This window comes from Phyllostomus discolor, chromosome 6 (assembly GCF_004126475.2).
Source record: "Phyllostomus discolor isolate MPI-MPIP mPhyDis1 chromosome 6, mPhyDis1.pri.v3, whole genome shotgun sequence".
Taxonomy (NCBI): domain Eukaryota; kingdom Metazoa; phylum Chordata; class Mammalia; order Chiroptera; family Phyllostomidae; genus Phyllostomus; species Phyllostomus discolor.
Genome location: NC_040908.2, coordinates 27,317,832 through 27,334,041, shown reverse-complemented (window position 1 = coordinate 27,334,041; position 16,210 = coordinate 27,317,832). Strand labels below are relative to the sequence as shown.

The 16,210-nt window shown below is 40.2% G+C and overlaps 1 protein-coding gene across 2 annotated transcripts in view; it reads right to left on the bottom strand.

The window, feature by feature from the left end:
* Window positions 1–16,210, bottom strand: part of CAMKMT (calmodulin-lysine N-methyltransferase) — a 342,165-nt gene that overhangs the window by 28,992 nt on the left and 296,963 nt on the right. Inside the window, exon 7 of one of the 2 annotated variants that reach the window (XM_028517156.2) lies at window positions 13,188–13,254. The exons of the other annotated variant lie outside the window; for it this stretch is intronic. Coding sequence (XP_028372957.1) covers window positions 13,188–13,254 — 67 coding nt within the window. The remainder of the gene's footprint in view (window positions 1–13,187; window positions 13,255–16,210) is intronic. 2 annotated transcript variants of the gene reach the window in all.

The following is a 16,210-nucleotide window of genomic DNA, read 5'->3' as shown; positions in this document are numbered from 1 at the left end:
TCCCCATTCATCACGCCAGACAACTAAATTTGCCTGGACACACCTTTTCTACTTCTGTACCTCTGATTTTCTCCTTCCCGCTTTTCATGCCTAGAATGCCCTCTTCGACTGCTTTTCTTCCCTTGCCTTTGGTCTGCTAAATTACAGCCCAAGGGCCACCCTCTTCATGAAGATTTCTCAGATTCCCCTACCTTGATAGTCTCTTTATACTTTCACATCATGTTTAACCCAGGTAAAGCAGACTCTGTCATATCCCGGTAGCTGGGCAAGTGTCTCTCTCTTATCTGCGTATCTTGAGCTTCCTAGGGCAAAAGCCTCACCTTACTCATCTTTGTAAGCCCCCAAAGAGCCCATCACAGTGTCTTACACATAGCAGACTTTCAGTTACATTTTAATATATGGAACTGAATTACACAAGTTGGATTACAATAGTACCTAACTTCGTAAATGATCTAGGACAAAAAAATGTTACTCCTTGTTAACAAAATTAATTCCATACCCTTAGAGAAAAGTGTACACAAGACAGATTTTTTAAAAAGTCCAGCAAACAAGGCAATGCTACCAAAAAGATCCAAGTAATATTTCTGGATCTCCATTTTTCTCAGCTGGTTGGGAATTAGTATTTCTAAATTCGGAAAGCACTTGTATTTGGTACAGGACAATTCTTCATTGTAGTAGACTGTCCACTGCATTGTAGGATGTCTACAATCTCTGCTCTCCCCAGCATTAGTAATACCCCAACAAAAATCTCTACTACAGACCAGGGGTGGAGGTGGGCACACAGCCTCCCTCTGGCTGAGAACTGCTGGTGGATTATCCCAAAGGCGTCTTTGACCTCTGATGTGTGATTCTCCTTAAATCCCAACAACTATAGGCTGTGATACAGCCTATAGAAACTAATCAGAAACTAATCAGAATGGCTGCCTCACTTATACAACCTTTTCCTTTCCACTGCAATGCACATCTTCATTAAGACGACAACACAGAAATTCAGAGTCCAAAGCGAGGAATAAGGCCCTTACATGAAAGATAAAATGAAAAAAATAAAATAAAACACCTCTCCTAAGGACAGATAAGAAAGCAGGACATCCACAGAGCCACCTTTGTGCTGTTCAGTTGGGATGTTTAACTGAACAGCAAGCTAGGAATCCAATGAGCTTATCAAAGTGTGGTCTGTGTCCCAGAGAGACCGGAATCAGCTGGGGAGGCTATTAAAACATCAGACTCACGAACCTCCATGCCAGGGTGGTCAATTCAGTAAGGAACATTCATTATTAAAACAAGCATCACGAGTAATTCTCCTGAAGAGGGTCGCAGACCACTTCGAGCAGCCCTGTTCCAGAAGATCTTCACATGCATGGATTTGGACTTAGAATACTCTTCAGCCGCACTTTAGTTGCATGTATCAAATGTCTTTATTTTCAAAAGGAGGATTTTTACAGAGAGTGGCCCTACAGACAGAACTGAGAACACTCCGTGCTTGATTGCTAAGGGAAGGAAGCAACAGCATGGATGAACCAGAACAGGGGTTCATTTATGTACACTCCTTGAAACAGATGACCTGGCCAACTTCATTGATTTTTACATTTCCAGACTAGGAATAAAGCTTGGAGAAAGGGGAGGGGGAGGTAAAATTAGGGCTCAATGCAATTTTTACCTCAGAAGAGCTACAAGATTGGTTAACTACAGACAATTCAGTGTTGACTGTTGAGGCGGGTCCTGTTCTTTCTCTGTAAATACATGACATCTTTGAAAAACACTAAAGAATACAGTGGATGGAACGGGCTTGAATGAATAGAAACCCGAACACCCTGAAAGCAACGAACCACTGCAGAAACTCTCAGAGAGAACTCTGCTGCAGGTTCTCAGGTGAGATCTCAAGATCAGCGACATCAGCGACACCTGGAACCCTGTAAGACGTGCACAGTCCGGGCCCCACCTCCATCCCCCAGGGGACGGGGCCCGCTAGTCTGTGTCAGAACAAGCTCTACAAAGATTCCAGCACTGACGTTTGAGAACTGTGGCTCCAGCTTACCGCCTCTGTGTGTCTGGCCTGACTTGAAAGCTGACCCCACCCTCTGGCTTGGTATTTTTGCCTGTAAATTAGCTGAAATAAACTTATTTCAGGGTCCAAAAAGGACAGATTCGACTAACATTTGGACGCCATGTGTTGGGGACCAGTATCTTCTATACTTGTTAAGGAGAACTGAAAAGGGTTTTGAGATCTTGGAAGAAAGGTACTAATTATTTTACTAATGATAATCTCTCTGATTCCATTTCAAATCTCTCTGATTCTATGATTATGACAGCTGATTAATTAATATGGTAGCAAAACAAAGTGACAGTAAACATTTAGAATTAATTCTAGTTTCATATTGAATTACCACTATGTGCCATTTGACATGAAATCATAAAATTAAATATTGCTTTTTGGTGTTTCCACTTTCTTTTCTTCTTTTCCAAACTTTCAAACTTATGAAATTTCAATGCAATGCATTTTAATAAAGGAATTTCACACTGGTTTCAAATTATAACTTCCAAAATAATGGGGTAAAAATTGTTCTGATCTAGCAATGTGTTAACAACTTAGGTGAGCCATGTTAGGTTGTACAAGAGATACTAAAGCCTCTGAATTCTTCCAAGAAGCCAGTACCCCAGTGATATTAAAATCAGATAAAGATTATACAAAAAGGTTATGGACCAATTTTACTGATGAATATCAATGCAAGAAGCTCAGATACTGCTGGTGGGAATGTAAAATGGATCAGCTGCCATGGAAAACAGTCTGGAGTTTCTCAGAGGACAAACAGAGTTACCTTATGACTATATACAGCCACAAGAAATGAGACTTGTCACAAAAACTTGTTCACAAGTGGTCCCGGCAGCATTATTCATAACAGCCCCCAAATGGAAACAACCCAGATGTCCATAAACTGATGAACGGATAAATAAAATGTGGTATATCCATGCAAAGGAATATTATTCAATCTAAAAATTAATGACATCCTCATACATTCTGAAAACATGGATGAACCTCAAAATACTGCATTAAATGAAAGAAGCCAGACTTGAAAGGCCACCTATTTCTGTATGACTCCATTTATGTGAAATGTTCAGAAGAAGAAAATCCATAGAGACGGAAAAGTAGATTAGGGGCTGTCTAGCACTGGGAAGAAAGAGTGGAGGGAAGGAGGAGTGTCTGCTAATGGGTATGGGGCTTCTTTTGGGGCTGACGGAAATATTCTAAAATTGACTGTCACAGTTGTACAACTCTGTGAATATACTGAAAGGCATTGAATGGTATACTTTAAGTGGGCGAATTATATGGTATGTAAATTATAGCTCAGTAAAGTTGTTATTTTAAAAATCCCAGATAATATATTAGAATGCAGCAGCATATTCAAAGAAGAATTAATCCTGGCTGGTGTGGCTTAGTGGATCAAGTGCCCTCCTGCAAACCAAAGGCTCACTGGTTCGATTCCCAGATCAGGGCACATGCTTGGGCTGCTGGTCAGGTCCCCCAGGGAGGGGGGCACATGAGAGGCAATCACATATTGATATTTCATTCCCTCTCTCTATCTCCTTCCTTTCCCCTTTAAAAATAAAATAAAATCTTTAAAAAATAATAAAAGGAGAATTAAAATACCATGACCAAGTAACTAGATATACAGAGATGTAAGTGTTAGGAACCTGTTACTATGGCCTGTCATAGTTGTAAGTGAAATAAGAAAAACAATTTGATCATCTCTATACATGCTGAAAAGACATTTGCTAAAGTTGCATATTCATTTATGATAATTTTTTAAAAATAGGAGTCAATAAAAAATTCCTTAACAAGCCCTGGCTGGGTGGCTCAGTTGGTTGGAGCATTGTCCTGTACACCAAAAGGTTGCGGGTTCAATTCCTGGTCAGGGCACATACTTAGGTTGCTGGTTTGATCCCAGGGCAAGGTACATACAGGAGGCAAATGTCCTGTGTCTCTCTCTCTCCCTCTCTCTCTTTGATCAATAAAAACATATCATGGGGTGAGGATAAAAAAGTTATCCTTAACAAGATAAAAAATTTTAAATAAAAATCTAATGTATATTTGGTGGTGAAATATTAGAGGATTACCAAAAAAGTTAGTGTCGAAGATGCCTACTATTTAACATCATTTTGGAAACTTTTAGCCAATAAAATTGTAGAAGAGAAAAAAGAGGTATACGAATCAGAAAGAAGTCAAAATTGTCATCATTTACAGATCATGTAATTGTTTATTTAAAATATTCAAGAGAATAAATTGACAAACTATTAGGAACAATAGCTCATTGAGGTGACTAAATATTTCCTACACAAAACCCTATTGCTTTCTTTATATATACACAAATAACAACCAGTTAGAAAATATAATGGAAGAAAATATGTCATTTATAAGGGAAGAATAATAGTTTCCAAAAATAAGGTTAACAAGAAAAATAAAGAAAGACTTTAAGTGCTAGTGAAACACGTAAGAAAACCCTAACAGGCCCTGTCCGTGGGTAGGAAGACTCAAAGTCACAAAGATGTCATCTTTGTAAATTATATATTTCAATGAAAATGCTAATATAATAAAAATACTAACATAATTTTATAATGGTCTAGGAAGAAAGAATATCACTGGTCTAGTCTTTAACAGACATAAATTACATTACAAAGTTCAGTAATTGTCATAATTTGGTGTGAATAAACAAAGTCCACTTCTAAAACTTTGCTTCAAAAAATATATTTGTAGATGTACAGTTATGTACAGATGTGTTCACTGCAGGACTGTCTGTAATGGCAAAATAATGAAAACAAGCCATGTCTATTATTAAAGTAAAAAAATCATTTTTTAGCAATTGATTATGAAGTGGTCATATTCTAAAAATTTTTTCAAGATTGCCTCTTGTCTATTTAAAAGTGACAAAATTTTTTTGAAAATGAAGACATTTTTATTTGATATGTAACTTTTGTGATATACCTATGTATCTATGAAGGAGGGACTTTTCTTCCCCTTAAAACTAGAAGACATTTTCACTGATGATGCAGTAGTCTGACCTGCACACCTTGCTGTCAAAATAGAACTTGGCTGATCTTCAGTGTCGAGATTATGACCTTGGCAGAGTGGGGCTCAGCATGTCCAAAGAGTAAATACAATGTTATTCTAGAAGAAAAGGCCTTAATTAAATTTGCTGCAGTTTAGAGGTCCCCTAAAAATACAGTGTCCCATATTTTAAAATCTGGCTCATTTTTTAATAGGAAAAATGAACTTTATCAAAATATCTGGAACTGGACAAAATTCCTGTGCAAGTTGGTTTCTTTGCTGCCAAAAAGCTGGGGCATGAGTTCTCCTATAAGCTTGTCGAGCAAATAAAAAAATGTTATGTTAGCAATAGAAAGTACACGTAGTAATTTCATTTTTCCATATCCAAGATAGCAACAAAAGGAAACAGAACTCTGGCATCTCTAGAATTCTCAGCAGTACTTAAGATTATGTTACTGTAGTTCTAGAAAACTCACTAATAGGTATGTTTTATCAGAATATTCCTTACAGAGAGCCCTCAGCTTCTTCATCTCAGTTACCTTCTACTAACCTTCCTCTTCAACCTGACAAAGCACAGATAAATGCCTACTGACAATGTCAGCGTGTCTACAGACACTGCGTGTGCCTGCCTGAGAAGAACCCTGTCCTCAAATGAAAGTCAGCTCTCTAATATATAAACTGATGTCTGATCTTGACTTTCCTTTACTAAAAATTATTTAGTTTCATAAGTCTTACAGGTTCCTATTTTTGAAAATGTGCTCCAAATACAATTCTTAAAACCTTTCATATAACAGTGATAAAATATACTAATTGCTTCAATATACTAATATACTAAACACAATATACTAATGTGCTTTGAATACAAAAACACATTAAACAGAACCCTTGCCTTCAAAAATTTATTTATTTCCGTTATTAGAATGTAAATTCTAAGAAGACATGGTCTTAGGACTTCTGGTCAAGGTGGCAGCATAGGTAAACACTGCTTTCTTTCTTCCACAACCACATCAAAATTACAACTAAAATATTGAACAACATCACATCACTCAGAACCATAAGAAATAGAGTTGAATGGAAGTCTGACAACTATGGAATTAAAGAAACTACATCCATCCAGACTGGCAGGAGAGGCACAGATGTGGAACAGTTTGGTCCCACTTCCACGTTTGGTAGATAAAAAAAATCAGAAAGGATATCTTGGGAGTGAGGAGTCCCAGCCCCACACCAACCCCCAGCCCAGGGTTCCAGTGCCAGAAAGGTAAGTCCCTATAACATCTGGCTGCAAAAATCAGCAGGGACTGAGTTGGTAAAAGAAACTGCTGGACTCCCAAGCAGTTCCCCTCAAAGAACCCACACATGGACTTACTCAGACTCACTCCCTTTGAGCTCAAGCTCTGGCACCAGGGTACCAGCTTGAAAGGCACTAGTGGCATACGGGGAAGAATTGAAGTGTCTGGCATCAAGGCAGGAGTCAGGGGACAGCTTTCTCCCAGACAAAAAGGCAGGCAGAGGCCATTGTCCCTTTTCTGAACCCTCCCCCCACAGAAACACAGAACTGCCAGGCATGTGCCATATCTGAGATTCCATCAATCTGGCTAACACTGTTTGCCATGTCCTAGAGATCCTCAGAGAGTCCATCCTACCAAACTATGGGCCCACCCAAGATATAAATGGCTGGTCTTGGCTCATGCTTCACAACTTCATAAATTCTATCAAACAAGCAACAGCCAGCCTCAGTAAGCCCCCAGGCCATAGCCCCCATACCTCTGGCTAAGTAGCCCCAGGCTCAGCACTAGCAGCTAGATTCACAGTTTGGCTTTTCCAAGCCCCACACAAGTAGTAGCCACCTCAGATTGCATTATAGCTCATGCAGGGTGGCCCTGGGCAGAACACAGGTGGGGGCTGACCTTGGCCTGCACCACCCAGGAAACCCCAGAGCCTGTGCACCCAGTGGACAGACACAGACCAGGTTGGAACACCACCACTCTGTCCCTGCACAGCTGATCCTCCATGGAGGGTGGAGGTTGGTGTTCAGTGGTCATGGCCAGTCCTTGCAGCTGAATGGCATGGGAAAATCCCTCCTGGTAAACTGCAAACAGCAATCAAGGCTCAAATACAAAGAAACATGGCCCAAATGAAAGAACAGAATAAAACCCCAGAAAAAGAACTAAACAAAATGGAGATAAGCAATCAATCATATGCAGAGTTCAAAACACTGCTTATCAGGATGCTCAATGAACTTAGCGAGAACCTCAACAACATAAAAAAGATCCAGTAAGAAATGAAGGTTATACTAATTGAAGTAAAGAACAATTTACAGGGAAACAACAGTAGAGTGAATGAAGCCAAGAATCAAATGAATGATTTGGAACACAAGGAAGCAAAAACCAACCAATCAGAACAACAAGAAGAAAAAAAAAAGATGAGGATAGTGTAAGCAGCCTGTGGGACAACTTTAAGTGTTCCAACATTTGCATCATAGGGGTGCCAGAAGGAGAAGAGGAAGAGAAGGAAATTGGAAATCTATTTGAAAAATGAAAGAAAACTTCTCTAATCTAGTGAAGGGAATAGACATGCAAGTCCAGGAAGCACAGAGTCCCCCAAACAAGATGGATGCAAAAAGGTCTACTCCAAAACACATCCTATTAATATACCAAAGGTTAAAGATAAAAAGGTCTACTCCAAAACACATCCTGATTAATATACCAAAGGTTAGAGACACATGAAAAGATGCTCAGTATCACTAGCAGAGAGATGCAAATTAAAACCACAATGAGATACCACTTCACACCAGTCAGAATGGCCATCATAAACAAAGCAACAAACAACAAGTGTTGGGGAGGTTGTGGAGAAAAAGGGACCCTAGCACACTGTTGGTGGGATTGCAGACTGGTACAACCACTATGGAAAACAGTATGGAATTTTCTCAGAAAACTAAAAATGGATCTGCCTTTTGACCCAGCAATTCCACTGCTAGGATTATATCCTAAGAACCCTGAAACACCAATCCAAAAGAACCTATGCACCCCAATGTTCATAGCAGCACAATTTACAATAGCCAAGTGTTGGAAGCAACCTAGGTGCCCATCAGTAAATGAATGGATCAAAAAACTATGGTACATTTACACAATGGAATTCTATGCAGCAGAAAGAAAGAAGGAGCTCCTACCCTTTGCAACAGCTTGGATGGAGCTGGAAAGCATTATGCTAAGTGATATAAGCCAGGCAGTGAAAGACAAACACCACATGATCTCATCTTTAACAGGAACCTAAAGAACAAAACAAAGAAACAAACAAAATATAACCAAAGACACTGGAATAGAGAACAGGCTGACAGTGTCCAGAGGGGAGAAGGGAGGAAATTTCAGGAGAAAAGGGGAAGGGTTTACAGGAACAAGTATAAAGGACACATGGATGAAAATTGGCGGGGGGGGGGGGGGGGAAAGGGGAGGGAGGTGAGGAGGGCTGGGTGTGTGGGCTGGGATGGGAGTAAAAGATAGAAAATTGTTCTTGAACAACAATAAAAATAAAATTTAAAAAAAGAGAGAACCTTAAAAGCAGCAGAGGAAAGCAATTAGTGATCTACAGTGGAATCCCCATAAGGCTGTGAGCTGATTTCTCAAAAGCAATTGTTCAGGCTAGAAGAGATTGGCAAGAAATATTCAAAGTCATGAAAAGCAGGGACCTATAGTCAAGATTGCTCTACCCAGCGAAGATATCATTTAGAATTGAAGGAGAGATAAAGAGTTTCCCAGATAAGAAAAAAACTAAAGGAGTTCATCATCAGTAAACCATTATGACATGAAATGTTAAGGGGACTTATTTAAGAAAAGGAAGATCAAAAAGTATGAGCAACAAAATGGCAATAAATCCACAACTATCAACAATTGAATATGAAAAACAAACTAAGCAAACAAGAACAGAGACAGAATCATGGCTACAGAGAGTGTTCTTATGGTTGCTAGATGGGAGGGGAGGCATGGGGGAATAGGTGAAGAGGTGAAGGGGTTAAGAAGTACAAATAGATAGTTACAGAATAGCCATGTGAATGTAAAGTACAGTACAGGAAATGGAGTAGCCAAAGAACTTACATGCATGACCCATGGAAATGACAAATGGTGTAGGGATGGCCTGAGGGAATGGGGAGTGATGGGTTGAGGGGGACAAATGGGGAAAAATTGGGACAACTGCAATAGCATCATCAATAAAATATAATTTAGAAAAAAGGGAGAAGCCATGGACTTACTCTTGTTCATCACTGTATCTCTAGCACTTAGAATAGTACTTGGCAGACAGGAGGGATCAAAATCATTTCAAGAAATGACAGCACCAATGAATATGAAAACAAAGACAGCATGCTTTGAAAAATAGGAGAATATACCATGTTTTACTGGGACTATTCTAAGGTCAATAGAGATTAAAAGGAGGGAAAGATGAGGGCAAGCTTAAATAGCCGGAGACATGGTAATGAAGTCATCCTGGAAGGAAGGACTGAGATGGACGAGGAGGAGGGGGTAAGACTGGCAAGGACCGGAGATGGTGAGGACCAAATGTGCTGGGAGGAGAACGAAGAGGCTTGGGCGACAAAGGAGAAGGTGTGTGTTGGGGAGCAGTGGGAGCCAGATTGAAGGGAGAGAAGGAGGCAAGTGAGAAGACTGCAGAGGCCTGGAAAAACCACCCATCGGGTCCCACTGGGGCAGGGTTCACATTTTAAAAATCATTTTTCATACCCCCAATTTAATCTCTAAAGAAAAATGAGCCTCGGCAAAGATATAAATCTTAAAAAGAAGTAGGGCAATGGGGCCAATAGCTGATCCTGGGGGCCCACATAAGGGTATAATTTGAGTTATGAAAAAGTCTTAAAGTTATAATAAGTTCCATAGTTTACTAAGATTAATGGTTTATCAAAGAATAATAAAAGTCACAGGTCTAAATTCACTAGCAATTTTCACACAAAGATAACCTTTTTTCTTAAATAGAAATTCACTTTTAATATCACAGCAGGGTACATTTAATAGATTTTTAAAATTTTGTAACTGTTAATATTAACCGGAGAATGATGCCATTCACCAGTTCTGGAACACCTAGGAATAGGCAGACGTCAAACGTTCTGAGTGGGTCTTTATTAGACAGTCACGGTTTTCAAGGCAGTTTCAGATAAACCTAACAATGGAAATGCCGTAAATATCTTTGCTCTTTCACCAATCTCTAGCTATATTTAGCAGCACAGTTTCCTTTGTTCAGAAATTGTTCCTGAGTACTCCACAGTTATGTTCTCAAAGCAGAATGCCTTGGACATAGTTAAATGAATGGATGGCTGCAAGGATGAACGAATGAATAAAACATCAAATGACTGTATTAAGATCTTTGAGATGTAATGGCTATCAGCTTCCTATAAGAACATGCTAGAGCTTTCCTGGCCAGGGCTAAAGCCTCCAGGCTTTTGCAAACATGTCTTTCATATTTAGCAACAGTGAAACTGGGATTAAAATGGAAGAGAAGGAGTGAGAACGTTTATAACGGAAGAGCATCACTTGAGGCAAGGTTGCTGGTGTTTGCAAGTGCAGGGGTGAATTTCCTGTCAAGCTAATGATGCTTCAGTGCCGGGACCCCTCACGTGCACAGGCCCCTCCCGAGGCCCGTGAGGAGCCCCAGTCATGAGTGTACATAGGAGTATGCTCCCGTAAAATCTGCCCAAGTCAGATATAATAAAATTCACCCCCCTAAAGAGGGCCCCAAAGTAAGTTTCAGGCCCACACAGCCCGGGTCTGCCCTGTCTGAGAAGCAGGCAGAGGCCCGGTCGGGGGTGGAAGGCCTGCTGTGACTGAGCGCTGTCAGAGCAGTGAGGTGGGAGCCGGGGTGTCAGTCACTTTCCTGGGTGGTTTCTCATTCCTTTTTAAAAACACGGTTTCCTAGGCTCACGGTTCTCATATCATGACTTACCTTTCTGCTTTTATATCTTCCTTGCAAATGAAGTCACAGGAGACATTTAGCTGTTATAAACTTCATGTCAAGCTTTGAAGTGCTTTTAAAGAGCAGAAATATTTGGCTCACGTGTGGGCTTTGTAGCTATGGTAAATACCTCTTCACTATCTGCAGCTACTGTTATTCCACGCCTCCAGTTTGGAGGAGAGATTCTGCCTATGCATTGAGGCACTAAAAAGAATATTTAGCCATATCTTAGCTCTTTTGTGAGCAGTTTACTTTTATTTCTTCTCACATGGAGCTAATGCTTTTATCACATTGTACTGGTTACGGGTAGGAAAGCCGTGGAGAGAAGGGAATACTGATTATTACATCATTGGTTGGCAGTTTCTTCTTAGCTTCTTGAAGGTTAAAGTGGTCAAGTTAACCCTAATATGAGATCAAGGCATTTCAAAGACTGGCTCATCCACCTGTTTTTTGACAAAGTGCTTTAGTAGACTTTGGACAAAATGCAGTGTTTAAAAAGGGAGAAACTGATCAGAGTTAATAGGAAATAAAGATTAAAAAACCATGTTAGAGGTTCCTATATGACTGTTGACATATAGACCATATGGCTAGGCACATATCAGAACAAGATATTTAGAAATAGCATTCTTGAGAACAGGTAATAGAAACAAGGGCCACGTATTAAGAATTTTGGATATGTCCGATGTTGAGCAATGGCATTTTACTTCCTTTTGTAACTTATTTTATGAAGAGATGATGGAAAATACTGTTACACTCCGTAAGTTAAACACTTGACATTTTTATTCCTCAAAATGCAACATTTAAGAAGGCTAGATATGTTTATTAATTAGTGATTATTAACACCCAGTAAACAACATTATGTCTTGTAAAAACACAATCTCTCTTCACAGCATGATGCTGAAATCTATTATTCCCTGATTCCATATGCCGAAATACACTCAAATGGTCACAAATGACCTTAAGCATTAAATAAATGTAAATGAGGACAACACAGGAAATGTGCGTTTGATTGATGACTAAAAGACCAGGTTGAACATCACGTCCAGGAGCGAAGGCCTCCCCAGAAGGGCACGGCAGCCCGCCGCACTGTGGCGCGGAGGCTGTCCTGGGAATGAAGAGCAGCGAGCAGGCCGCTCTTTGTCCGGCCCTGCGGCGGTTCGCGGGCCAGCAGAGCTGGTTCGTTCGCTCACGTGAGAGACTCAGAGCCCGCTGCCCTCTGTGCCCTCCGCCAACATTCTAGTGCAGGATTTAAAAACGCCCATCTGGACACTTCATGACATTCACCAACCAATAGAAAAAAAATATTGCTATTCCAATGCCTCCTCCCAACAGGTTGGCCCCTTCAGTTTTTAAGCATCATTGCTCTCCATCCGACCCCACCCCCACACTGAGCAGTTGGAGTGGGAAAACACCCTCAACCACCACAAATTAAGTGATTAAAAAGTGGACTGTTCTAATAATGTTTGGAGCTAAACATATGATAGAAAAATGCACAAATACAGATATTTCCAGTGAAAACTACGAAATGTTTACTCTTTTCTCTAGGCCCATACCAACAGGGCAAAAATAAAATGGAGCACCTCATTGATGAGGGTTAGCCTTTCTCCTAGTTTGCATAAGAATTAACAATGTCTAAAAGGGAAGGGATACCTAGCCTATTTTAAAATCATGGAATCAAGCAGGGTTTCTCAGTTTGGGCACTGTTGACATTTTAGGCCAGGTACTTCTTCAATGAGGGATGGGGTAAGGGGTCTGTTTTGTGCTGTGTAGGGTGTTTAGCAGTGTCCCTGGCCTCAACCCACCAAATGCCATTAGCAACCCCACCCCCCTAGTCATGACAATAAAAAAAAGTCCCCATGTTGAGAACCAGTGCAATACAGACATGCATAGAACGTCCCGGGCTGGGTTTCTCCCAAGCTAATACTATATACTCTAAACCCTAAATAATTCCCACCCAGTGTATAATATACTTACCTTCAGGTTTTCTCATCTATTAATTGAAGATAATGAGAATGCTTTCCCGCCTTATTATGGGTTCTTGTGACATTAAATAAGATACTTTTCAAGTGAGTAGAACAGTGCCTGACACACAGTAAGTTCTCACTAAATGTTAGCTCTTATTATTTTTAATCATCACCCACAGTATGGAGAAAAGCAGTTTCAACCAGTGTTTTGATGTAGAAAGGTATCTTACCAGCTTGATATTTTCCGAGCCTTAAACACACCAGCCTTCTGATTCCTTTCGATGATGTCTCTCACATCTATTGGGCACAGTTAAGAAAGCTTCTGCAGCGATTGTCAATTGACTAAAAAATTGAATAAATAAAAGCCCACAAACACAGTGATCTTATCGGACATGGGATCTGCACAGTGAACAGGGAAGAGCTACGGAGTATAATGCAGACAGAGAAGGTTCTAGCCCTGGCTCTACCACCATATATTGAATTACTTGCCACACACAAGCTCTTTTAATTCCCTGGGCTGCAGTTTAGTTGCCTGGGAAATGTACTTTCAGGTAGCAGCCGGGAAAGGCCCAGGGATACGGGCATTGGTGGAGGGACAGAACTATCCCACAGGTGCCAGACCCCACTTGCTTAAAAGGCAAAGGTCTCTCAGTCCATGGGGGAGGCAGGCAGTCTTCTGAAATTTTCCAAGTTGAAGTCTTTTCAGTCTCTCAAATGCTGTTAGGGAGCATGGAGGTAAGCAGCAGGGAAAGGCTTGGGAGAAAGTGAGATGAGAAAGATGGAGAAAAGCTTGGAGAATATTTGAGAGGCAGTGAATTACTGAAGACGAAAGCCAATCCAGTCGAAGACCCCCTGAAGAACTGCCCTTACAGACTAATGCTTTGGCCTTCGGCCATCTGCGGGTGTGTAAGGACTTGTATTAAAAGAGCCATGTGTATTGAAGAGGTGTTTAGAGGCACTAGTCCATTACATCATACAACACCGTCTTTATGGGGCCCATGGGAAAACCACGTTGGGTCCCAACATGGGAGAAGCTGGACTTCAGGTTGATTAGCCGTGCTTCAGCTTCTGCACACTGTAAGCCTTGTAACTGTTCCTCCTTTTCTTTTTGCTCTAGTCCCTGTGCAATCAGGGCCAAATGCATGGCCTACGTCCAACCACCCCAAGAGCTCCTACTGCGCATATTTTCTATATTAACATCCATCCCTCGCTTCGTCATATTTTATATGTTTTTGGCTTTCTAATTTCCAACTGCCCTCACTCTCTCCTTTATTTCACATGGTATATTCTATGTGCCACTGTAAGAAACCTCAAAATCTTTCTTTTGGAATACGGCAGGTTTAAAAATAAACAAGAAATAAAATAATTCCAGCAAAGGCCGCAAGCTGAACTAAATTGTGCCCATGGGGAGGACACCAAGCAGACAAGCGATGTTCCCCCATTGCTCAGAAAAACAGATTTCCTGAGTGCTTGAAACAAGCATCGGCCAAGGTCTCCCTGCAAGAACAGAGCCACAGGACTTTTTAACCCAAATCTCTGCTTGAAACACCAGGCACACCCATTTCTTCTCTGAGTGAATAAGCAGGTACTGTGATAGCTTTCTTCCCTCAGGAGTGGGTAGGAAAAATCAATTAGGTCTCCTAATGAAGGGCTTTGTTGAGGTTTACAAAAGTGCTATAATGCAGACTTTTTTTTTTGCTGGATGAACTTTCCTGTATGCAAATTAAATACCGTTAAATTACATTCATTAAAAAAATAAAAGAGACTAATTTGCCTACTTGTTTTGATTAACTAAAATGACACATCGGCCTACAGTTCTATTTCAGGAAGAAAGTATTTCAGGAAAGTCTTCTACATGAAACGCCTTGCAGAAAAGGACAGCTGACATCTTTATTCTGAGAAGAACAAAATTAGTAGAGTCAACTGACAACTGTTTTTGATTAAGCACTGCCCCGCCCCCCCCCCCCCCCCGCCACACCTTACTCAGTGTTTCCATGACATCCACCAGCAAGCCATAATGTGGCAGGTACATCTGTAGCGCCGTGTAAGTACATGACTAATCTATCGGGCAAAACATGCTTTTTTGTTAGTGAAGGTGATACTTTTTATAAAATAGTCATAGGGAAGTTAAATTATATAACTCAGAAAACCTATTAATAATTTTTGGTAAACATCTTAATACCATATGCTCTTATACAATTTATAAACCTGTGACTCCAGGTGGTCAGGCTGAAGCAAGCATATGTATTTATATTCTAGAAGCAATTTTTTAAATGAAAAAAATTCATAGCAATATTTAGGCTGCTTTAGTTTCAGAACTGGAAAGAAAATATATTTTGTGGTTTTGGAGGTGTTTTTTACATTAAAACAAGTACAAAAAAAGAGAAAAAAAAAGTCAACAGTATATTAAAATATTACCTGAAAAGACATATGGGCATTCTGCCCCCCACCCTGTACTTTAGGTCAGGATAGTTTTGAACAGGATGGACTCAACTGTGTTCTCTGAGCTGCACCCACCTTCTGGAAGACTTTGGTGGGAGGGGCTGGGTGCACAGAAGGCTGTAGTGATTTCTGATTAAGTGGATACAGAGTAATCACCTCCAATCGCCTGGTCTGGGCAACTGGACTTCCAGAGCTACAGGACATGCACTTGTGGCTAAAAGGAAACTGGAATTCTAGCTCCAGATTTTCATCCCAAATAAAGCATAGTTTAGGAGTGCGGCTCCATTTTAATTTTGTTTCAGTTGATTTTTATTCCTAAACTATATATTTTTGTATAATAACAATAAGTTATCTAAACAAATTATGTTATATATTATATATAAAACATTTAAAACATTAATCTCCTTCAGCTACTAGTAACTGTAATATTTATCAGTACTTCATATACATTTTGAGAATTGCCATTACTCTTTAAGCAAGAAAATATTTTAACAATAATAACGCTGTAGCTCACTAGGCATTACTTTCTTGGTTCACGTTTCCTTTATTTGCATTGGAACATCAAAGGTGAAGGTAGGAAACTATGAAATTATAATATAAATCCTGTTGATTTTGATCCCTAAAGTCTCTTAAATTACTCGATGTGACAATATTTGCTAATGTAAAGGCTGCAAAAGATTCTTAAATGTGTTTATTACTCAGATGAATTGAGAAGATGACGTAGAAGCATTTTGAGAGCTTTCGGCACTGTCACCTGTGGCCTGTGGGTGGGAGAACGGCTCTTCCAGAGGGTGCTGAGCCAATGCAAGAC